The sequence below is a fragment of the Acinonyx jubatus genome, chromosome C1 (assembly GCF_027475565.1).
Source record: "Acinonyx jubatus isolate Ajub_Pintada_27869175 chromosome C1, VMU_Ajub_asm_v1.0, whole genome shotgun sequence".
NCBI classification, from domain to species: Eukaryota; Metazoa; Chordata; class Mammalia; order Carnivora; family Felidae; genus Acinonyx; species Acinonyx jubatus.
This window is the reverse complement of record NC_069381.1, coordinates 199,881,628-199,906,230: the sequence shown is the minus strand read 5'-3', so window position 1 is coordinate 199,906,230 and position 24,603 is coordinate 199,881,628. Positions and strand designations below refer to the sequence as shown.

Sequence of the window (24,603 nt, the reverse complement as noted above, 5' to 3'; positions counted from 1 at the left end):
ATAGGGGCGCCTGGGTGGCTCAGGCAGTTAAGCGTCCGACTTAGCTCAGGTCATGATCTGGCAGTTTGTGAGTTCAAGCCCCACATTGGGCTCTGTGCTGACAGCTCCGAGCCTGGAGCCTGTTTCGGATTCTGTGTCTCCCTCTCTCTCCCTGCCCCTCCCCTGCTCGCATTCTGTCTCTCTTTCAGAAATAAATAAACATTAAAAAATATTTTTTAAAATGAAATAAAAAATTTAAAAAGCTTAATCAAAACATATGAAGAAGCAACTGGATGATATATGCAAAGACATGTCATACAGGGCAAATATATACATTTCAGGAACCCCCAGTCTGGGGTGGACAAGTATCTTTTTAAGTCAAAACCTGAAGGATGAGTGCATGATAGCTAAGTTAAGGCTAAGAGAGAGAGGAGTAGAGTGGAAGGAGATGGTATCCCAGGCAGAGGAATCAGCAGGGACAAAGACCCGGAGATAAGAGAGGGAACGAGGTCTTTACATCAACTTTAAGAAAGCTTGGGGCATCTGGATCTTAGGGTATAAAAAGCAATCTGGAGGGGAAGCTGGAGAGCTAGCAGGGGTCACATTAGCTCAGATAGTGGAGGCCACAGTAGTATTGAGAACTTCAACATAAATATAACAAGAGACTACAGACAGCTTTAAGTAGGGGAGGAACATGATCAGGTTTGTATTTGGGGAAGATCACCCTGGCTTCAGAGTGGAGAACAGATCAGAGGAACTAGGAGATCGGAAGAAGGGAGACCAGATAGGATACCAACTGCTACAATCCAAGCAAGAGATGATGATGGCTTGAACTGGAGTGGGGGCAGTGTTTAGAATTAGAGTTCAGTAAGAAGTTTAGGTATGAGATAGATATTTTAAAATAAGTAAATTTTCTGGGGTGCATGGGTGGCTTAGTTAAGTGTCCAACTTCGGCTCAGGTCATGAGCTTAAGGTTCATAGGTTTGAGCCCCGCGTTGGGCTCAGTGCTTATAGTGTGGAGCCTGCGTGGAATACTCTCCCTTTCCTTCTCTTTGCTCCTCCCCTACTCGCACATGTGCACAGTCTTTCTCTTTCAAAAAAATAAAAGTAACTTTCCAATATATCACTGAAAGGATAAAATGAAAGGGGGGAATTCTGTTTTCCCAGAGCAATTATGAAGTACTTAGAAAAAAACATTTTAAGAAAAATCCCAACCTTATCTGCAGGAAACACCTTGACTTACCTCTATGCAAAAGCTCAGCCAAATGGGGTTAGTGTATGGGGTACACTTTGGCCATTCCTTCAGGGAAATTCTGGCTGTTGCTTCCCTCAACCCACCCTCACACCCTGGGGTGGCTCAGGACAACCATGTTTCTGCCCTCCCAACGATGATTGGTCTGGGGGTAATCATCTGACACATACTAGGTATCTAGGCTTGTGTTGCCCCAAAAGCATAGCCTGAGATAAGGATCTGGGTGCAGGTGGTTCATGTGGGAGGTAATCCCAGCCAAAGTAGGAGACGGAGACAAGGAAGGAAAGAAAACCAATAGAGAATGTTATTGAGGGGCACCTGGGTGATTCAGTCGGTTGAGTATCCAACTTTGGCTCAGGTCATGATCTGGCGGTCTGTGAGTTCGAGCCCCGTGTTGGGCTTTGGTGACAGCTCAGAGCCTGGAGGTTGCTTCAGATTCTGTCCTGTCTCCCTCTCTCTCTCTGCCCCTCCCCCACTCTCTGTCTCTCTGTCTCTGAAAAATGAATAAATGTTAAAAAAAAAAAAAAAGGAGTGTTACTGAGGGGCGCCTGGGTGGCTCAGTGACTCATGATCTCACGGTTCATGGGTTCAAGACCCACGTCAGACTCTGCACTGGCAGTACGGAGCCTGCTTTGGGTTCTCTCTCTCTCCTCTCTCTCTGCCCCTCCCCTACTCACACACAGTCTCTCTCTCAAAAATAAATAAACATTAAAAAGAAAAAGAATGTTATTGAGCTGATTACCACTGTGGTAATAGGAGCTCAGTTCCACTGGGATATAGAATGCCCCTCAGAATTGTCTTTCTAAAGGACAGAAGGCTGGGCAGACTCCTGTCTGCCGTAAGTTGGGGATTGTTGCTGGGGGTAATAATTCTCCCACACCCACTTGGCACAGCCAATCTGCACCTGTGTGTGAGCTGACTGAGCTATGGAGGCTTTGCCCTGGGGGCAGAAATGGTGAGGCTGGGTTTTGAGGTGGGAAGCCAGTCAGGCTTATAGGAACTGTTCCCAGCAGTAGCTGAAGTCATAGATGGACCAAGCAAATGTGGCCGGGGCACCAGGAGCATCTGCTGTATTTGGCTATACGGCCAATCAGATTCTTTCCCAAGAATTTGGAATTGAGGCCAAGAGAATCAGTATTCATAATATATAAGCTATAGGATAGCCATCTGTCATACTGACTGGGGGACGGGAGAGGAGATTGCTATCTGCAATCCTCTGTTATCTGCAGTGGGACACAGTGAGCTCCATAAAAAGAGGTTAATCTTGTGGCTCACACATTTGGGCTTAAGTCATATCATGACCTAAGTCTTTTGCCTCCTCCCAAAGTCTACACCCCGATAAAACTATGGCTAACTGCTATTATTTCATTGATTTCATTTTGTCTGTTTTAAGATAGTTATGAGTCATCCCAGTAGATTCAGGGTATTTCTCAAGGCTTTGTCAGAATCTCTGATCACAGGCTGATGACATTGTGAAGGCTCTTGATGCAGGTGTGCATGTGAGGGCCCTCTGCCATGGGGGTCCAGCTTTTGACATAGGTCCCTAAGAAAGAACAGTTGTTGAAGAACCTGCCATTTGTGAACTCCAGAACTCCGTATCTGTGAAATCCACCATCAGTTCTGTTAGATTGAAACTTACAAATTGCTAATATTTGACTATTTTTTTTAACTTAAAATGTTTCCATATGATTTAATCTAATCTAAGCAGCATATATCATGGGCAAGAATTGTGTTTCTCTGACCTTCTATCTAATCCTCAGCCTGCTGGGATTTTGACCCCAGACATGAAAGCAAACAGTTACTGTCTGAGAGTATGGTTTAAAGTCCACACACCTTAAACACAGATGTGTCCAATGTCTACGTACCTCTCTCTGCCCTTCAGGCTTCTGCCATTTGCTACTAATAATACATAAGAAGAAAGTATCAGATAGGATTCAGGCAAAGCTGCCATGACAGAGACTCAAAAACAGTGGCACAAATGAGAAAGAAGCTTAATTTCTCATTTGTGTAATAATCCAGGGCTTGGACACCTCCTATTTTGTGGCTCCACCATCCTAAGCTGTTGCCTTTGTCCATATGGTCCCAAATGAGTCCTTGCTCCAGGCAGCAGAGTGAGGGGGAAGAAAAGGAGAGCGCTCCCTACAACTTAAGGGCATGACCCTGAATTTGCATACATCACTTCTGTGCACTTCGGATAGTCACATGATCTCCGTCATGCTCATTCCCTAGCTGGGAAATGTAGTCCTTAGCTGGATAGCCATGTGCCCGGATAAAATTTCAATTATTTTATCAGTGAAAGAAAACGGATATTTGGGAGAAAGCTACTGTCACAAGGGGAGATAAAGGATAAATTTTGTGGTATGTGGACCATCTTGAGTTTGAAGTAGTAAAGAAGGTGCTGGGTCACTTAATGTAGCATAGCAGCCAAGATTGTAGAAGGCTTCTTAGCTCATGGGGTTTGAAGATGAGAACAATGGGATTGAGCAGTACTTGGCCACTCTTCTGCTGTAGCCCACTCTGTTGATTGTCTACCCAACAGCCTTTCCCCAGCTGCCTCCTTGAGGACAAAACCATGATTTTAATCACCCTTTTCCAAGCAGTCGTGTTTTACATGGATCCCTTTGCAGCCACCAGGATGAGTCTTAAAAGGCCTAGGTCAGTGTTTTTCAAACTTTCTAACCACTACTCATATGTTATACCCATTAAAAAAATTTTTTTAAGTTCATTTATTTTGAGAAGGAGAGAGAGCAATCAGGGGAGGGGCAGAGAGACAGAGACAGAGACAGAGAGAGAGTCCCAAGCAGGTTCTGCACTGCCAGCGCAGAGCCTGAAGCGGAGCTCAAACTCAGGAACTACAAGATCATGACCTGAGCCGAAATCAAGAGTGAGATGCTTAACCGATTGAGCCACCCAGGCACCCTCATTTTATACCCATTTTATAACTACATTGATACTCAACACACACACACACACACACACACACACACAACAGAGGCCAAAACTAATCGTTGACGTCATTATGTTTATGTTTGATGCACTCTGATATTCTATTTCATTTTTTTTAAATGCTGGTTGCCATACTGTATTATTTCCATCCCACCATCCCATTAATGGGTTGCAAACTTTAGTTCAAATAAAAATTCCCTGCAAAAAAAAAAAAAAAAAAAAAGGAAAGAAAAGAAAGCTCTACTGCTCTAAGCCGATTAAACTGCCCTCCTTCACCTTGGTTAAGGCATACAATACAGTTTGTACCTGAAAGAAAAGTTGGTCCTAAACCTTAAAAAAGACAAAATGATGATTGTTGTTTTAAATATATATATAATGATAGAGTTTTTCTAATAAGCCTGCTTGACCTTCATCTGGCACTCTTGGAAATATAGCTGTTGTTATAGTATATTTGGCTAACAATCCACTGCTGATAAAAGTACAGTTTACAGTTTTGTACCATTAACCTGTGGAAATTGATATGGTGTTGTTCTCACATAGCCTTGAAGAAACACTAACCACAAAGGCGTTATTTTTTTGCCTGTGGAACATCCATTGGTTTGTACCTAACCTAATAATTTTGTTCATTTATTGATATACATATTTCTTCCTTGAAAGCAGGGAACCAACTTTTTGTATTTAAAACATTTTTTTAAATGTTTACTCATTTTTGCGAGAGAGAGAGAGAGTGAGCGAGCTTGCGGTTGTGAGAGTGGGGGAGGGACAGAGGATCTGAAGTGGGCTCTGTGCTGACAGCAGATTTGGGGCTTGAACCCACGAACCACAAGATCATGCCTGAGCTGAAGTTGAACACTTAACCAACGGAGCCACCCAGGCGCCCCAACTTTTTGTATTCTTTTTAAAAAAATTTTTTTTAATGTTTATTTATTTTTGAGAGACAGAGACAGAGCGTGAACGGGGGAGGGGCAGAGAGAGAGGGAGACACAGAATTCAAAGCAGTCTCCAGGCTCTGAGCTGTCAGCACAGAGCCCGAAGCGGGGCTCAAACCCATGAACTGTGAGACCATGACCCGAGCTGAAGTCAGATGCCCAACCAACTGAGCCACCCAGGCACCTCCACTTTTTGTATTCTTTACCGGTTCCTTCATTTATGACTTAAATAAAACCTTTATATGCACTTACTGTCTACTTAGATGAGAATTTAGTTCTGCTCTAAACATTACCTGTGACAGGTAGCTTTCAGGCAGCCATTTTGTGACCATGAATGGAGCCAAGCAGAGAGGACAAGTCAACATGTTGAAGGTGGCAGAGAAGAGAGATGGGAAAGATCCAGGGTTGTTGATAAATTAACCTACCCTGAGCACCACATCTGGCCTTTTGTTATATGACAGAATAAGTGTCTTTGTTAGTGAAGTTTTCTGTGTTTTGCAACCCAAACTTCCTTTATGATATACCTGTTATGGCAACTCACATTAATAAAAATGAACATGTGATTCATTCAGTTGGAACTTTTTGCTGATGGATTGTCTACATATGGTGTTGGGTGTGGTCGTAGCAGTAGAATGATTTCTGAGCTCCCGACCAACCTTACAGACCCTCCCTTCACAGCTCTGGCAAGATTCCTGATATACTAATATTATAATCTGTGCATTAATATTATGTTTAGGGGCACCTGGGTGGCTCAGTCGGTTAAGCATCTGACCAGCTCAGGTCATGATCTCATGGCTTGTGAGTTCAAGCCCCACATCGGGCTCTGTACTGACAGCTCAGAGCCTGGCACCCACTTGTTCTCTGTCTCCCTCTCTCTCTGCCCCTCCCCTGCTCACACGCTGTCTCTCTCTCCTTCAAAATAAACATTAAAATTTTTTTAAAATATTCTGTTTACTAGTTTTTTATTTCATTTCATTTCATTTTATTTAACATACATTTATCCTTGAGAGACAGAGAGAGATAAAATATGAGCAGGAGAGGGGCAGAGAGAGACACACACACATACAGAATCGGAAGGTGTCAGCACAGAGCCCTATGTGGGGCTCAGACTCACGGACTGTGAGATCATGACCTGAGCCAAAGTCGGACGCTTAACTGACCAAGCCACCCAGACACCCCTCTGATTACTTATTGTTAATCTTAAATAATTTCCAAGGCTTAGGGGTGCCTGGGTGGCTCAGTCAGTTAAGCACCTGACTCTTGATGTTGGCTCAGGTCATGATCTCATTGTAGGATCAAGCCCCGGATCAGGCTCCATGCTGAGTGTGGAGGCTGCTTGGGATTCTCTCCCTCCCTCTCTCTGTCCCTCCCCTGCTCGTGCTTGCTCTCTCTCAAAATAAATAAATAAACTTAAAAAAATAATAAATATTTCCCAGGGCTTTATAAATGCTTTTATTTTGTTTTAATATACAGCTATCAGATTTTGAATCATCCTCTTCCTATTAAACTATAGTCATTTGGTCTCAAGATTTTTTTTTTCCTGTCTACATTCATCAGTGGCTTTAGAATTGTAGGCTTTCAGTTTTTGGAACCTTGTTTGGAGCAGACTAAACAAAGATAAACACTGTCTTTCTCTCTGCTCCCACTCCATGGATGCTCAGATAACCGAAGGCTTAGAGGACCCTAAAAATAAAATCTTTGGAGCTCTCTCTTGAGCATGAGCCAGAATGTTTTAACCACCACAAGACTTACTTCAGACACCGCAGAGACCACAAAAGAGAGCGAAGCTCTGACAGTCTCTCTTTTCTCAGGCAAAACTCCTCCTAACCTGATGGGTTATAGCTATTTGTGCGGATCAATAGCCCAGGAGCTTTCCACGAGTTAAAAAGGGTGGTGAACCAACCCAAGTCACCACCCTCTAATGTATAGATTGAATGCAGGTTTCTTGCTCCCTGAATAAAGGAATAATGGAGAGAAATCCAGTAACATTTCTACCTTGAACAAGGTGTGTCAGAAGTTATCAGTTAACAGTTGAACACTGCGCAAGTCTCTTTGTAGACCCACAAAGCATACGCAGACCTGAGAAGCAGCTTTGTGCTTCAGCTGTGGGTAACTGAGCCTCAGCCTCCTCCCTGAAACACCAGAAATCGGCTCTACAACTCAGCGCGTGGGGTGATGGCCAGGCACCTCTTGTTTCGGGGCCAGCAGGTTTAAAGCAGACAAGGTCAAAGTGAGGATGCCAGTCAAGGTATCTCGGGCCCAGTTTGACTCAAGTGTTAGCCTGATGGTATCTGTTTAGTGGTTTTCCTCTTCTTCAAACAACTCTTAGAGAACACATACAGAAAAGGAAAGGAAAGCTGTTTTGTTCACTGTCCAGTCCTGGTCTTATTCACGTGTTACCTTTTGAAGTGGATATTATGTATTCCCATTTTGCAGATGAGAAAAGTGAATTTGAGGGGCGCCTGGGTGGCTCAGTGGGTTGAGCATCCAATTTTGGCTCCGGTCATGGGTCACGATCTTGCGGTTCATGAGTTCGAGCCCCGAGCTGGGCTTTGTGCTGAGTGCAGAGTCGGCTTGGGATTCTCCGGCTCCCTCTCTCTCTGCCCCTCCCCCGCCCACACTCTCCTTCCCTCTCAAAAACAAATAAACATTAAAAATTTTTTTAAAAAAGAAAGAAAACTGAATTTGAGAGATAAGTTACTTTCTCAAGGAGATAGCATCTGGAGCCAGATTTTTGTATGGCCGTAAGTCGCTTGTATGATGAAATCATTATACAACATTGCCTCCCCCAAATCTACTTTATAACCTTTTTAACAACTGAAAAGAGGAATCTTAAGTGGCGGGTTTCTCAGAGTGTTTGTAGGGAATCCCAGATCTATTCAAGGGTTATCAATAATCAAACACCCTAGCAGAGCAAGACGTTTAAATATCTAAGTGAGATAACCAGGGTGGGGAAGCTCTTGGAGCTGGCTTCAGATCCCAGGAATTAGTAGAGCAGCATAGGTCCACCTTCACTGAGGTCTGCCTTGCTGCCTCAGGTATGTGATACACAACCTTTGTGACAATATTGTCACTTGTCCTCAAGTGCCCTAGCTGTCCTGTGAGCTAATTAGACTCCTAGTTTAGGTATATAGTTCAAGTTCATATGACTTTATGGGTTACACAGTGATCTCATATATATTTGATTCAACCCACTAAATATTGACCAAGCCTTGTTGGATTTCATAATACCCCGGGCATAGAGAAAGTGAATAACTCATGGTCTCTCTACCCCCTAGTTGCTCAATGTCTAGTAGTAAAGACATATAAACAACCAATTCAAAGTGAAAAATGCCCTAATACAGTGGCTTTCAAACTTATTCAACCTTGACCCACACCAAGAAATATATTTTATGTCTCATCCCAATATATTTAAATGTAACATAAATACTATCTAAGGGTCCCTAAGTTGATTTCATGACCCACTAATCCATGACTCCTAGTTGGAAAACTGTGCTCTAATGAATGTACATAAGCTATAGAACACAGAAAAGGGGGCCAGTAATGCCCAGGAGTGGGACTGGGGAGGGACAGTGGGAATTCCCCAGGCAGACAAGATGCCAGAGGTATTCCAGCCCCAGGAAGGGTATGGGAAGAACACTGCAAATGTTATAGATTACCCTAACAAGTAGGGCATGGAGGAGATTGAGTGCACAAGAGGCTAGGAGAGTGGAAAAGGAACTTTCTGTTAAATAAAGTAGATTGAACACACACATTTTATGTTTGTTCCCTTCTCAAACTCCCCTAAAATAAGAGAATAAAGAGAGCAGAAGAAAGAACACATGATTTAAAAATGACTAGATATTATTTAGATATGATTTTTAAAAAATCTTGGAAAATGGAAAGCTAATAGAGGAGGGATGATTGGGGGCATAAGTCAATTTGGGCTGCAGGGCCTTGGAAAGGCTTGGGATGGGAAGAAACAGTTATATCTGAAGGTGAAATGGGAGACTGGGGCTGAAAACAGAGGGATGAGTTGAAGATCCACATAAGGAGCAGTTAGATTCCCAGATTCCCTCCTCTGATCTGAGCGGCCAGATGATTGCCTCTCTTACCTCAACAGAAGGCAGGAGGTATATCCTCCTGAGAACAGACCAGAGGGACTCTGGGCTTAGGGCTATCAGATGCAGCTGACCGGGGAGAAGAGAAACCACACCCTTATTTCAGCTGGCTTCTAGAGCACTGGCAGTCAAGTTTATACTCCTCATGCTGGAAAGTGCAGTCTTCTTCTCTAGGGGAACTGACCGGCCTAAGCAAAAAGATCCACAGATACTGGCATTGGGGGGTTCCCAACAAAATGGTTGTCTCTGCCAAATCACCCTACAGGAAAGATGCCAAGCATTGGGTCCTACTTGTGCCTGGAGAGTATTCATTTGGCTTTTAGGAGCCTCTACTCAAATATGAAGGAGCAAACCAGGATTTGGGAAATCTCTATCATGAAAGACAGAGGCCAAAATAAAGAAAAAAATGTGGGTGGTGGGGGGCACCAGTGACAATGCAGGGAACATAAAAATATAATTAATAGAACTATTATTAGGTATTATATATAATAATATTTTATTATGTGTGATTATATAATATATAGTTATATGACATATTAATAATGATTAATGCAATTACCTTCAAAGAACAGATTTTTCATCTAACGCACAAGAGCAAGAAACTCTAAAAAGGGATATTCAGAAAACAAAGAAAGTTCTTCGAAATAAAAAATATAATCACAGGATAAACAATTCAGAAGAATGGTTGCAATGTAAAATTGAGAAGATATTTTAGAAAGAAGAACAAAAAAGAAAACAAAATGGAAAAATAGGAAAGCAAAGGTAAGAAAATCTCAGTCTTTTTTTCTAAAAAATTTTTAAAGGTTTATTCATTTTTGAGAGACAGAGAGCAAGCAGGGGAGGGGCAGAGAGAGAGGGAGACACAGAATCAGAAGCAGGCTCCAGGCTCTGAGCTGTCAGCACAGATCCCGATGCGATGCGGGGCTCAAGCCCATGAACCTAGAGATCATGACCTGAGCCGAAATCGGACCCCCAACCGACTGAGCCACCCAGGCGCCCCAGACATGAAGCTGAAAAGCCAGGTAACTTTTGTATTATTTTGAAAGGTGTGCTTCTAAACATGTATAGGTGGGAAGACTAGCATTCAAATTCACACCTTGATTCCAAGTTTAGTATTCTTTCCATATAGCCAGAGCCGTATAATTTAGATCAATAGTTCTCAACAGGGGGCAATTTTGCCCTGAGGGAACATTTGTGAGGGTGGAGGGGATTTGGGGAGGGTGCTACTGGCATCCAATGGACAGAGACCAAGGATGCTGCTCTTCATTCTACAATGAACAGGATGATCCTTACCACCATCAACAAAGAATTATCTGGCTCAGAAGGTCAATAGTACATTTAGTCAACAGCTGAGAAGCCCTGATTTTTTTTTTTTTTTTTTTTACTGTTTATTTATTTGTTCTGAGAGAGAGAGATAGAGAGCCAGCAGGGGATGGGCAGAGAGAGAGGGAGACAGAGAATCCCAAGGAGGCTGTCAGCACAGAGCCCAACACAGGGCTCGAACTCACGAACCATGAGATCATTACCTGAGCTGAAATCTGATGCTTACCCAACTGAACCACCCAGGCACCCGGAAAACCCCTGATTTAGATGAAAGGTAAAATTGGAGCTATTCTGAGCAGTTCAAATCACAGTGTCAATAATTACTAGCCGTTAGAGGTTGACAGATCAGACCAAAATGACTTCACTGATGTTTCGAGTATTTATTTTAAATAAAGGAATCATTTATTTTTACAGCAAAATGTTCAACATTTAAAAAAGTAGTTTCTGGGGGTGTCTGGGTGGCTCAGTCAGTTGAGCGGCAGACCCTTGATTTCCACTCAGGTCATGATCCTAGGGTCTTAGAATCCAGCCCTGCATCGGGCTCCTCTCTGAGGGTGGAGCCTGCTTAAGAGTCTGGCTGTCTCCTTCTTCCTTCCCCCTGATGGAAGGAGGAGGGAGGGGGATGGGCTAGATGGGTATTAAAGGAGGGCACTTGTGATGACCACTGGGTGTTGTGGGTAAGTGATGACTCACTAAATTCTACTCCTGAAACCAATATGGTAACTAACTAGAATTTAAATACAAAAATTTTTAAAAAGCATGAATGCTAAATATATATTGTTTTACTATAGATTACCAGAATATAAAATTAATCAAATATTATTTTAAAGCATAAACTAAACATCAGTAAAAGTTAAAATATAATCATAAATAATTGAAAATAAAATTATTTGCTTTTTTTTAAAGTAATAATTTCTTAAAATACGTAAAGATTTCACCATTAAGTTTTAAGTGTATTTTTTGTGCAAATTTTCCTAGCTGCTGGAAAGGCTTTCTGGTGTTTTACTGAGTCAAGAGAATGTGAGGAGATGAAGTTGTAAATCTAACTTCAAATATAGTTCTCTGATTCCTCCTTATTAAAATAATCTCATCTCTTGTTTGAGAACTTATTTTTTAATTAATTAATTAATTAATTAATTAATTTTTGAAAGAGAGAGCGTGAGTGGGGGAGGGGCAGAGAAAGAGGGAGATACAGAATCAGAAGCAGGCTCCAGGCTCTGAGCCGTCAGCACAGAGCCTGAAGTGGAGCTCGAACTCATGAATGGTGAGATCATGACCTGAGCAGGACGCTTAACCGACTAAGCCACCCAGGCACCCCGTGTGTGTCAACTATACTTTTAAAAAAAGTTCTCAGGGCACCTGGGTGGCCCAATGGGTTAAGTAAGCATCGGACTTCGGCTCAGGTCATGATCTCACAGTTTGTGAGTTCGAGCCCCGTATCGGGCTATGTGCTACAGCTCAGAGCCTGGAGCCCACTTTGTATTCTGTGTCTCCCTCTCTCTCTGTTCCTCCCCCACGTGCACTGTCTCTCTCTTTCTCAAAAATGAATAAACATTAAAATAAATAAGTAAATAAATAAGTAAATAAAAGTATAGTTGGGGCGCCTGGGTGGCTCAGTCGGTTAAGCGTCCGACTTCGGCTCAGGTCATGATCTCACGGTCTGTGAGTTCGAGCCCCGCGTCGGGCTCTGTGCTGACAGCTCAGAGCCTGGAGCCTGTTTCAGTCTGTGTCTCCCTCTCTCTCTGACCCTCCCCCGTTCATTCTCTGTCTCTCCCTGTCTCAAAAATAAATAAAATGTTAAAAAAAAAAGTATAGTTGACACACAACGTTACATTAGTTTGAGGTGTACAATATAGCGATTTGACAAGTCTATATGTTATGTATGCTCACCCTAAGTGTAACAAGGAGATCTTTTTGAACCAATGTTTTTGTTTCTCGAGGTAGATGTGATCCTTTTGATCTCTGGCAAACTCACGTTTTTGTTTCAAATGGAAAGTTTCTGATTTGTATCCATCTTCTTTAATTTCATTGACTAGAGATGAGATTCTGATGCAGAGAATCTATATTAATTTTCATGTTGTCCTGTTATTAATTCTAGTTGTTTAAAGTGTCCTTGAACTAGTAAAAGTATTTTTGTAATAGAAGCTCATTTTGTCTGTTGACATATTGTTCTCCTCCTGAAGTCTGTGGAGTGCAATAGTGCTTTTTAAACAAGTAACACTTTGTGTGTTCAAATTTTTAATTCAGCTATACCTCATTTATAACTGACCCAGAATTCAGATTTCTTTTTCTAATGTTGAAAGAATCATTTTACCTCACCTACAATTCTATGTTGGTGCTTTAAAATATGAGGATGTGTGGGACAACCAGAATACTGAAAAGCAGTGCTATAACCACAACTAGCTGTGTAACTTTGGGCAAGCCATTTACCTCATTCGGCCTCAATTTCATCATCTGTAAAGTAGGAGGTGAGGGAGTCCTACGTCAAAATGCGGTGGTGAGGAGTACATACAAGGATACATGTAAAGCACTTAGATCTATGTGTATCATAGTATCATGTGTACTAAATAACTTAGCAAACGTATATAATTAGCTATTACTGTACTGTCCACTTCCCACGTGTTAATATGTGGTCTTTATTTATTTATTTTTAATATGTAGATAAGCCAAATCTTTTAATGAAATTTCCAGGTAAACTTGGTGTGGTTGTTTTAAAATATGTCCCCGAATTCTTTGCTTCTTCTCCCTTCAAAAGTGTGAGCTGGACTCAGTGACCGGTTTCTAACAAATTGAATATGGTGGAGGTGATAGAGTGTGACTTTTGACACTAGGTCATAAAAAGCATTGTGGCTTCCTTCTTGCTCTCTCTTGGATCACTTGCTCTGGGGAAGGTAGCTGTCATGTGAAGACACTTGAATGGCCATAGGAAGAGGTTAGTATGATAAGGAACTGAGGCCTCTTGCCAGTGAGTAACGGAGGCTTCTAGCCAACAGCTGTGTTCAGTGTGCCATTATGGAAGCAGATCTGTCGGCCCCAGTCCAGCCTTCAGATGACTGCAGCCAGCCCTAGCTGACATCTTCATTGCAGCCCTGTGGGAGACTTTGAACCAGAACCACCCAACTAAGCTGCTCCCAGATCCCGATCCTCAGAAATAGTGTGAGATAATGTTGTTTTAGGTTGCTAAGTTTTGGAGTAACTTGTTATGCAGAGATAGATAATCAATACACTTGGTATTGACACTTCTTGTTGATGTATAACTAATACATACAGAAATGTATATAGGTGATTGGATTTTCACAAGTTCAACACTTCCGTATAACCAGCACCCAGATCAAGAAATGAGATATCACCACCCTTAAGAAGATTCCTCCAAATGCTGCTCCCCCACCCCAAGGGTAGCCACTATCTTGACTTCTAACAATATAAATGTACTTTATATAAATGGAATCATATGTATTTTTTGTGTCTAGTTTCTTTTATTCAATATTTTGTTTGAGATTCATGCATATTTTTGTTCTTACACTTTGTTCATTCTATTTAGTTGTCTAAATATACATTTATCCACTATTTATCATACGTATTTCTTCCCAACATTGTGCCACGTTTGCTTTATCATTATGTCCATCTGTCCCTCTCTCTCCCTTCCTCCCTCTCTCTCCACACACACACACCATACATTCATATACTCATTTATTTATTTACTTTTCCAAATCATTTGATATACTTTGCAGAGAACATGACCCTTCATCTCTGAAATCTTCAGGATGTATATCCTAAAATAAGGATATCCTCTTATAGAAACAAAGTGAAATTCAGGAAGTTTGATCTTGATAACAATCTTTTATGTAATATACAATCCATATTCAAATTTTACCGGTTGTCCCAATAATGACCTTTATAGGAACTTTTTTTCTCCCACCCAGATCCAAGATCATCCCTTGCATTTACTGTCATTTCTCTTTGGTCTCCTTTTTTTTTTTTAATATTTTTTTCTTAAGTTTATTTATTTATGTTTGAGAGAGACAGAGACAGCATGAGCAGTGGAGGAGTAGAGAGAGAGGGAGAGAGAATTCTAAGTAGGTTCCATACTAGCCAGCACGGAGCCCGATGCAGGGCTTGAACTCACGAAACTCTGAGATTATGACCTGAGCCGAAACCAAGAGTCAGACACTTAAACGACTGAGCCACCCAGGCACCCCACTTTGGTCTCCTTTTCAATCTTGAATAGTTCCTCAGATTTTCATTATCTTTTATGAAATAGACATTTTGAAGGGGAGTCCACTCACTTTTCATACTTAAAAAGAAAATGAGATTTCTTTTAACCTTATTCCATTTCTGCAGAGTCACATTTTTTTTTCAAGCATGCACTAATACATATAACTGGATTTTTGATGAAAATATTTAGCTGAGGGGCGCCTGGGTGGCTCAGTCAGTTGAGCGTCTGACTTCAGCTCAGGTCATTATCTCATGGCTCGTGGGGTCAAGCCCCACTTTGGGCTCTGGGCTGACAGCTCAGCGCCTGGAGTCTGCTTTAGATTCTGTGTCTCCCTCTCTCTCTGCCCCTACCCTGCCCTGTGTCTCTCTCCCTCAAATATAAATAAACATTTAAAAAAATTTTAAAAAGATTTTAAAAGGAAAATATTTAGCTGAGTCTAAATAGTTTGGTCAAAACTGTTTTGGAAACATGATACTTTGATACAATCACGAAGATCAAGCTGGTTGGGCACTCTTACTTTAAACTCAGAAAAGCTTTTAGCTCCAAAACCAACAAATACGAAACTCCAAATCTAGATAATTTTCACTGCCTTTAGCCTAGTAGAGGAACAAAGAGCTCACAAGTCTATGTGCGAGTTATGTTAGCTTAGCTACCATCCACTCTAAAACAATAACAAACAAAGGCAAGATATTTACTGTCAGTAGGTATGTACCACACAAAAATCTATTTACATTGGCTGCTTCAAAAGTTCAAACACTGGTTTAGTATAGTTTGACATATGTTTACTGAACATCTACTATGTGCCAGGCACTGTGTTAGGCTCTGGGGATATTCAGATGATTAAAACATAGTCCCTGCCTTCCAGAATAAGCAGTATAGTGGAGGTTATACATACACACATATACCTGTATCTCCCCCCCCCCCATATCATACTTGTATAGAGAGAATGAAGATTCCACGTGATACATGGAAAAACAGAAGGACACTGAGGGAACACCAGGAGAGCAGGTCTGACGTGGGGGGCAAGTGATGTGAGACATCAAGGGAGTCTTTGTAGATGGAGAGTGCCCTAAAGTACATGTTCAAAGACAAGTGAAGTGTTTGCCAAACAGAAGGATGGGGTGTGTGTGTGTGCAAAGCAAGGGTGGGGGAGGACAAGCTGTGTGGGGTTTGGTGCTGTAGTGTAAAAAGCAAGACAGGGCACTCCCAGTGTTGGCTCACTGAAATAAATTCCCTTCTAGTTTCACCACCAAAAAAAAAAAAAAAAAAAGGCAAGACAGGGCAGGGACAGATCTCAGAGGCTTTTAAGCCATATCAGGGAGCTTGAATGAAAGTTTGTAGGAGAGCCTTTGATCAATATTAAATGGCAGAAAGGCTTACCAAATTTGCATTTTAAAATAATCTAGCCATATTTCGGGGCACGAATTTCAGTGGGGGACAGGAGTGTGGGCAGGGAAACTGTCACAGTGTGCCAGATGAGTGATGAGAGAGATGTGGATCAGGGCGGTGATAAAAGTGACAGAATCAAGAAGTAATTAGGTCATCAAAATAGCAACTGGTGACTGGGTGTGGGATGAGGCGGATAGTAGGGCTTCATGGTTGGTGATGGCAGCAAGCAGGATGGAAAATATAGAAAAAGCCCATCTATTTAGGGGAGGTGGGGGTGGAGGGCAGAGTGGAAAGAGGGTGTGTTGAGTTGTCAGTATGCTGAGCAGTAAGTACCTAAGAGAGGTTCAGGTGGAGATGCCTCGTTGGAAGTTCTGGGCAAGGAGTCGCGTTAAGATGCAGAAGTCATCAGCACGTGAGTAGAAACTAAATGGGTAAACATGTGAAATTGCCCTGGCAGTGGGAAGAAAGATGAACCAGTGACAGACTTGACGATCACCAACATTTAAGGGAGCAGGAAGGAGTCCAAGGAAACTTCAGTCAGACGTTAAAAGAAAAGCAACATGGTGGTATATTATTGTCCTTTCACGATGGAATGGACAGTTCTTGATCTGTTAATCCTTGATCTCTGTACTTTTAAAGATCATTTAAACCTACTCCATTTTGCAATATCCTTTGACCAGAAAAACAAATTCTGCCAAGCACTATTATTGATCAAATTCTTGTCAAAGATTTAATTTCTGCCCTCTGAAGTCCTACAGATAACCCTTCAAAGTTTGAAGGCAGCTAATGTGACTCAGCTCAGCTCTCTCTTTTCTTGGGACAACATTCTCTGTTCCCTCACCAGTTCCCCAGATGACGATTTTCAGCCTTCATCTCTGGTGATCCTCTACTGGGCACACTGCACTGTGTCAGCTTGTCTATGAGCGTAGGAAGCCATCCCCTGTCAGTATTCTAACTTGTGCACAGCACACTACAGGTATTATCTTCCTTCCTTGGGAAACTCTATTTCTAGCAATGCAGCCTAAAATTAAGTTTATGACCAGACACCTTACACTGTCAGCTGTTTGAATGTATAGTTGACTAAACAGCACTGCCCTTCCTCCAACATAAATGTAATTGACTCTTGTTGCCCCAGCCTGTACTACTACTGGTGATTTTTGTTTAGCCTAAATTGTAGGTTTCACATCTCTGCCCGTTTTTCTTTCACTCATAGGAAAAGCTTTCTTCTTGTCCCTTTCATCATGGGCAGGAAATAGCCAGGACACCTGATAATGAAAAAAATTGTAGACAGACATGTAGCAACCATCAGATCAAGGTGAATGTCAAGAGTTGACCCTCATGAACTTCAAATCTATGGCGAATGTTTTGATACAAGGCTTTTGGCTCTATCTTCAGACTGTAAGTGTAAGAAGGAAATGGGGGTGTCTGGGTGGCTCAGTCAGTTAAGCATCTGACTCTTAATTTCAGCTCAGATCATGATCCTGGGGTCATGGGACCAAGCCCTGCATCCGGCTCAGCACTGGACACAGTGCCTACTTGAGATTCTCTCTCCCTTTCTCTGCCCCTCCCTCCTCTCAAAATAAGTAAACATAAAATTCAGTTAAAAAAAAATGGATTCAAGGTGACGCATATGGCAGCTATTGTCTTTCTGATCGGTTAATTCTATTTTTCTTGAATCTCCCGTTTGTTGATTAGAACTCTATTTTTTCCCTTCTGAGACCGCTGGATGATTAGAAGTGCATGGTCCTTTGGAGGGAGAGGACAGGGCCTCAATCAACCCTAAAGGATGGTCTCTCAGGAAAAGATGAAATAAGTGGAGGAAAATATTCTCACGTGCTTAGGAGAGACATGGCATGTGAGTCAACCCCCCAAAATCAGGCAGCCTTGCAGTACAGTATGCTTCCAGCTGAAGGCAGAGAACGTGAACTCCTCAAAGAGGCCATCTGCTCAATTCAGGGCTTTCTCTAATGTTGTTCTTCCCCCTAAAGAGCAAGGATTCTGGAGTCCACTCTACGAAGCTATTAGATTGGTTCTCTATAGTTCCTACATCCTCCAACACCTCCCCATTTGTGCCCTTTTAATGAACAGGGGCTTCCTGTTCCAGGGCGTTCGCTGGAGCCAAACTGCTTAAGTTTGGATCCAAACTCCATCATTTACTAGGACTGTGGTCTTCAGGAAAGTTAGCCCACCTGTAAAATGGAGTTGCTATGTGTCTCAGGATTAGGAGGGGAAACGAGTTAATAAATATAATAAACCGCTTGGAAGAGTGCCAAGCACATATTCTGCTTTTGATTCGTGCTATTTCTTCAGTGTTCCTTGGACTCAAAGCAGTTTTGATACGGGTATAGGTCTTGTTTGGGTCCCCAGTATAAACAAGTCACGGTTGAGTGAGCTAGTTGTGAATATGCGGACGGGACAGGACTTGCGGGGACACTGAGGTTGTAGGCAACATGGCAGAAAACGATCGTTCTGGTCCTCGATTTGTACTGACTAGGAAGACGAGGCAGTTTCCTCCTGCGTACACTTTATTCACACATGCTAAATCTCACTGTACACATCACTCTGTCAGGGAAGATGACTAAGGGCAAGTTAGGGCTGTTGGGGTAATCCTTGCTTCTGGCCTTGTTTTGCACCAAGGTAAATAAATAGCCAGGAACAAGTCTGAGGGCACAAGGGTGAGGGGTGAGGGGTGAGGAAGGAACAGAGCAGTGTGGGAGGCAGCTCACAGCGAGGCAGGCAGGCAGCAGCAGTTCTAGCCAATCAACACTTTATTTTTCCACTCAACACCTGCACAGATGTTACTGTCCACTTCCTGACCCTAGTAGGGGGTCCCACCACACCGGGACCATTCACGGCCCAGAGAGCGGTCGCCTTATTCCTTCCTAGAGTAAGAGGACCCTTCATCCCAACAAGACGGAGCTCCTGCTCACTAATGCAGTGCTGGTGCACATGCTGTGGGATTCCCGCTCTCCTCCCTCATCACGAAAGGCTGGGATGATCTAGGGCAAGGGCGCGGTGCAGGTTATGTGGGCTATAGTGACGTTAAGTGCATAACCACCGGCCTGACCCACCACCCCAGGTTTAGTCTGTACCACCCAGACAGGAGCCTCCCTAAAGCTTAGCCACCACCTGCTGGGAAGGAGCCGGCAAAGAGCGGGGATGGAGCTGCTAAGGACAGGACACAGGCAGGATATAAAGCAGAGAGGAACACGGGACAGGAAAGACAAATGGTCAAGTGCCCAAACTAAACAACCAGTGGGACACGAGGACAGAGCAGCACAGGTCCCTGAGGATAGGAGGAAAAAGAAAGGGAACAACCACCAGGGCTGGAGGCATAGTGGAATGAGAGTAGAGATGAGGCAGGGAGGCAAGTGCAGGCTGTGGGAAGGACTTCCCTAGCCCTGTTCACATCCACTAACCCAAGTGTAAAATTATTTACAAACTTAAAACCAATCCCAGGCACGGGCACTGTTCCAGGCCTGGGACAGCAGGCAGGCAGGCAGGCAGGCAGGCAGAGGGTGGACTGGCTACCATCTGACAGCCAGCTTCCCCATGTACGACCCCTCCCTAGAGTAGGGAAAAGAGGAAACGGTGACGTCCCTGGCCAGGAAACCCTACTGTGCCTGCAACTCCTTCCCCCGTGGCTCATGGCTCTGCCACGGCCTGAGCCTCTTGGTCTGACTGTACCAGAGAGAGGGTGTCGGGCCCTAGGGATGGAGGGGGTGGAGCATCAGGGAGCTCTGAGGGTGTCTCTGGCCCCAATCCCAGCTCAGCATTCAGCTGTTCCAGCTCCCCCTGATCCAGCAATTCGAAGTCCTCAGTGGTGAGTGCCTCTTCTTCCTCAGGGACAGACAGGGGCTGGGGCAAGTCCTGGGGAGGAGGTGGGAGCACTGAGGGGGAGGGGACCGGGTCACTTTCGGCCAGGCAAAGTAGGGGTGACAGGGTGTTCGGTGGAGTGGGGAGGTCACCACTCACTGCCTCCGGGCTCAGTGTCTCCGCTGGTCCTCCAGGGGAGAGCTTCCCTCCATGTGTGGGAGAGCCTGCCCCGTTGAAGTGCGTGTTCACAAAGTGAAGAGGGGATGAGAGCCGAAGCAAGGTTTCCTTGGCTACCACATCTTCCTCCTCTTCTTCCGAGTCCAGGTCTTGCCTTGAGAGGGCCTGAGGAGGGCCCAGCAGGTCTTCAGGAGGGACTGGCTCCGTCTCCTCTCCCTCCCCCAGCTCCCGGCTCAGGGCTTCCTCTGGCTCACTTGGCAGGCTCTGCTGGTCCAAATCTATGCAGAAAACAAAGAGTCAGGAATGGGTGGATGGGCCTGCTGTTCTGAACTCTCACAAACAGGCAGTCAATTCAAGGATGAGAACTCAGGACATGGAATACTGAACCAGGCCTTAGGCGTTAAGGTCTTTCAGAGCTTGAAGTCGAATTACAGGATCAGTTCCCAGAAAAAACATTTCTGGGGGTGACAGTCAGAGAACATGGCCAGCATCCACAACAGGGAACAGGAAGATGGGAGGACAAAGGGCTTCTCATACCCTCTGAGACATCAGTTAGCTGTGGAGTTGTGGCCCGGGATACAGAGAAGCCACCACTCTCCAAGATAGAAGCCTCCTCGTCTGACAGCTCTGAGTCTGTTATGGCCAAGGCCAATGCGGTTTTCTTCACATCCACCTGCAGGAGAACCCAGATAACAGAACAGATGAGAAAATAAGAGAACCGATTTTTCAAAAGCACCCCCGCCCACTGCCTCCCACCCTCTTGAGAAGTAGCTGCTCTGAAGCAGATTCTCCTCCAGCCTCTACTTGGCATCCCTTCTCCCTTGGACCTCACCACCGGGGAGAAGCCAGCCAGTTCTGCTTCGCTTTCACTCTCTGTCTCCGCCAGTGGCTCATCACCTCCAGGGGGTGCATTCTTCCCCTGCCGCTCTAGAGAAATAACAGCAGGGCAGTGACCAAGCAGAGACGGTGGTGGGGGACAAACGTGGTCAAGAGACTAGAGAGTATCTAAGTTCCAGGGCACTTCATGAGCCATAAACCGATGCCTTCCCCCACATCCCCCTCCTGGGCATGGGAGCCCCTTACTCTTCTTGTCGTGTTTGTGATGCAAGGCATCAGCTTCTGCCTTCATGCTGTAGTCCAGCTGCATGAGCAGGGGCTCGAGGCGAGTATACATCCTCTGGATCAGTTCATGATAAACCACCAGGGGCCACAACAGGATGCTCAGCACTGGAGGTTAGAGAGTCCACTCAGGGCTTCCTATGCCTATTTCCTGAGGGCCCTCATGCAACTGGTCCCTAAACAGAAATTGCTGAAGGCTTTCTGGAGGCTGGACAAACCTTCTCCCTCCACATCTACCACTCTCCTGCCCAGATGACTCTTCCACCATCACTAACACTCCAGCATCCCCTGGAGATCTCCGTAAACAGATCATCAAAAAAAAAAAAAAAAAAAAAAGAGAGTGCACCATCCTCCCTTAGGGCTAGCCAGTCCCTTTGACCCAGTCCAAGGAAAGAGAAGGAACCAGCTTTGGGAAAGGCAGGGGTTAAAGTCTACTCACAGACAATGTAAGAAATCATAATCCCCGGAACGTAGTGTCCCAGCACAGCCAGTACAGCACAGCCAGAACAAACTCGAGCACAGAACTGCAGAGAAGAGAACAGGGTCTGAGAGGTATATGCCCCACTCATCTGGGCAAGAAATTGCTGTTCAGCTGGTGGAAGGAGGGGTATGCCTTCTGGGGATGCAGTGATCTAGTCTAGTCAAGAGAATGCCCAAGACAACCAATTCAGTAAGCTTACAATAGACATCATCAAACGCCTACAACTCAGACTGATATCCCTTAACAGGAAACAGTGTCAAAACATCACAGACTTACTCTCTGAAATGAGACTACTGCTGTACCAGGCTACTCGCTGCATGTGTTGCCTCAAAAAGGCACCCAACCCTCTTCCTTCAGTGTCCAGCCAGGGATTTCACGTTACTCCTCCCCATTCCCCTACCTCCATTTCCCCACAGTGCGGGAAACTGTTATATGACATGAAAGAGGTTACCTGAGCTGGATTCTGCCTCTTGTACTGCAGCAGCTCCTGCAGGTGAATCTGGAAGGTGAGCCAGCTCTCAGCCAGGTATCTGCACAACTCGGGCACACTCAGCAGGTGCGGCCGGGCGCCTGACCCCGCACCCTCACTGGGGAGACATGACATGACCCCTGGAGGCCTCAGACACCAGCTTCCTAGGCACTCAAATCCCTCTGAGAATGCCAATGAGATCTTCAGTCTAAAAAACTGGACAACCCCACCTCCCAAAGGGAGGCTGTCCTCATCTTGGGAAGCAAAGCCCAGAGTTCCCAACCCTCTGCCCCCAAAGCATCAGGCACCCAAACACCTAAATAGGAACCCAGGACCGAACTTGTTGCCAGTCCATTTGCTATGCTGGGGTCTCTGCAGACCCTGCAGTGTCGCCCTGCACTGTGGGGACACTGGCACCAAAGCAAAACAGGGTTTGGGCATTTGTCTTCAAGAGCTGGCCTGCACTCACCTGTCAGAGTGGGGCTCCTCTGGGGATGATGCTATAGAGAGAGGTGGGGAACAAGTTATTGAGTGGTAGGGCTCTGGGAGACACTTCTCAGGGCAGAAACAGTTGCCCCTCCTCTGCATTCCCAGAGCACCTTCAGACACCAACCGTAGGAAAAGTTACATTGTCATAATTGTTGCTATTTACACAACTGTCTCCCTCTTTAATCACTTTCTTTTAAAGATTTCTTTATTATTTCTAAGTAACCTCTACACTCAACCTGAAACTTGAACTTACAACCCCGATATCAAGAATGCTCTGAGCCAGCCAGGTACCCCACACTTTAATTTTTTTTTAATTAATTTATTTATTTTGAGAGAGAGAGCACACAAGATGCGTGCAAGGGGGAGGGGCAGCAAAAGAGGGAGAGAGAGAGTCTCACGTAGCCTGACTTGGGGCTTGATCTCACTGCCCTCGGGATCATGACCCGAGCAGAAATCAAGAGTCAGACACTTAGCTGACTGAGACCCCCCCAGGTGCCCCTAAACTTCACTCTTTTCAAACACACCTTATTCGTGTTTACATCCCAAGCAGCTCACACACAGGTGACATCTAATTGCTCCAAAATACCCATTCAGTAAATACAGGCATAACAACAACAAAAACAGAACCTAATATTCCCATGATTCCTGTGCTATCTGAACCTCTACCACGAGCACAGAACAGGTATTAATTCATTTAGTCTTCAGTTGCTTACCGACTAAATTCTATCATTCTTGTTTTATAGAAGAGAAAACCGAGGGAAATAGAAATTGAGTGGCTCTTACAAGGTCACACGCACAGCAAACGGCAGAGCAAGCAATGGAACCCAGGCAATGTGGATGTAGAGTCTGCACTCTTAACTACTACGCTCACAGTAACACTAATTTTAAGGTGGTGCCTGGGACCCGGGGGCCTGCTGTACATTCGCCCTCACCATTCAACCCACCCAGCGGGCTCAGGCACAAAGCAAGTGCACAACGGGGCTTACTGAATGAATACTCACCTGCGATGTCAGGGAAGAAGCGAGGCTGCCAGAGATCCAGCAGAAAATAGGCCAAAAGTGAGACGCTGAGTAGGAAGAAGGGCCGGAGGGACGACGAAGAAAGCAACCTTAGGGAGAGACAGGCACCTCAGCGATGAGTGGGTGAGAGGCCCCCGCATCCATCGCGAAAGGCGGAAAAGCGCCCACCGATAGGGGAACCGGAACCTCCAGGCCTACCATGAGACCCGAGACAGAGGTATGGGACAACCCCGACCGACAACAGACGGGAGAAGGGGGTCACTCCCCCGAGGCAAGTGTCAACCCCAGGAACGGGAAAGGTGCTCCCGGCCCCTCCCGCCCCCGCCCGCCCGCGCAGCCCGGCCCCGCCCCCTCCTTCTCCGTGGCCGTTACCAGAAGAGGCCGTTGAGTGCGGCCGCCGTGACCAGGCTGTGCAGCGGTTTCTCCCACACCAGCAGCCGCTGCGCTGCCGCCAGCACTGCCTCCCAGCCGCGGAGCCGCAGCCACAGCGTCGTGGCCAGGCGTCCCACCGCCTCGGCCGTGGCCGCCTCCTCCTCCGCCTCGCCGGTGGCCTCCCCCATGCCTAGGCTCAGACCTAGGCCCAGGCCGAGGCTCAGGCCTGCCCCCGGGCCCCCACCCGCGCCGGTGTTACCACCGCCGCCGCCGCTCGCCATAGCCCCGTCGCAGCCGCCGCCCGAGCCCGCGAGGAGCCAGGGCTGCGCGGCCGCCGCCGGGGGCGCGTCAGGCGGAAGGGGGCGCACGCCGCGGAGAGCGCAGCCGAGGCCGCCCAGGGGCCGTCACGTGACGGAGGAAAGACGAGCCCGTCACGTGACGCACCCTAACCGCCGGGATAGGGCGGCCCGCGCCTGCGCACAGGCGGCTGCCAGCGCTCCTATGCTGCGCGGGTTCGTATTGTGGTT

The 24,603-nt window shown here is 45.3% G+C and overlaps 1 protein-coding gene across 2 annotated transcripts; it reads right to left on the bottom strand.

Annotated features, from left to right (window-relative positions):
• Window positions 1–18,641: 18,641 nt before the first annotated feature.
• RETREG2 (reticulophagy regulator family member 2) lies at window positions 18,642–24,595 on the bottom strand. 2 transcript variants are annotated; one of them, XM_027050149.2, is made up of 9 exons: window positions 24,077–24,595; window positions 23,687–23,793; window positions 22,666–22,696; window positions 22,179–22,314; window positions 21,686–21,770; window positions 21,211–21,354; window positions 20,960–21,054; window positions 20,665–20,800; window positions 18,642–20,405 (listed from the first exon to the last, which is right to left on the bottom strand). In XM_027050149.2, the coding sequence occupies exons 1-9, from the start codon at window positions 24,355–24,357 to the stop codon at window positions 19,780–19,782; spliced, it is 1,641 nt and encodes a 546-aa protein (XP_026905950.1). In that variant the 5' UTR covers window positions 24,358–24,595; the 3' UTR covers window positions 18,642–19,779. The 2 variants fall into 2 exon arrangements, with proteins under 2 accessions (XP_026905950.1, XP_026905951.1); XM_027050150.2 differs by having other exon boundaries at window positions 20,963–21,054.
• Between the last annotated feature and the right edge of the window lie 8 nt (window positions 24,596–24,603).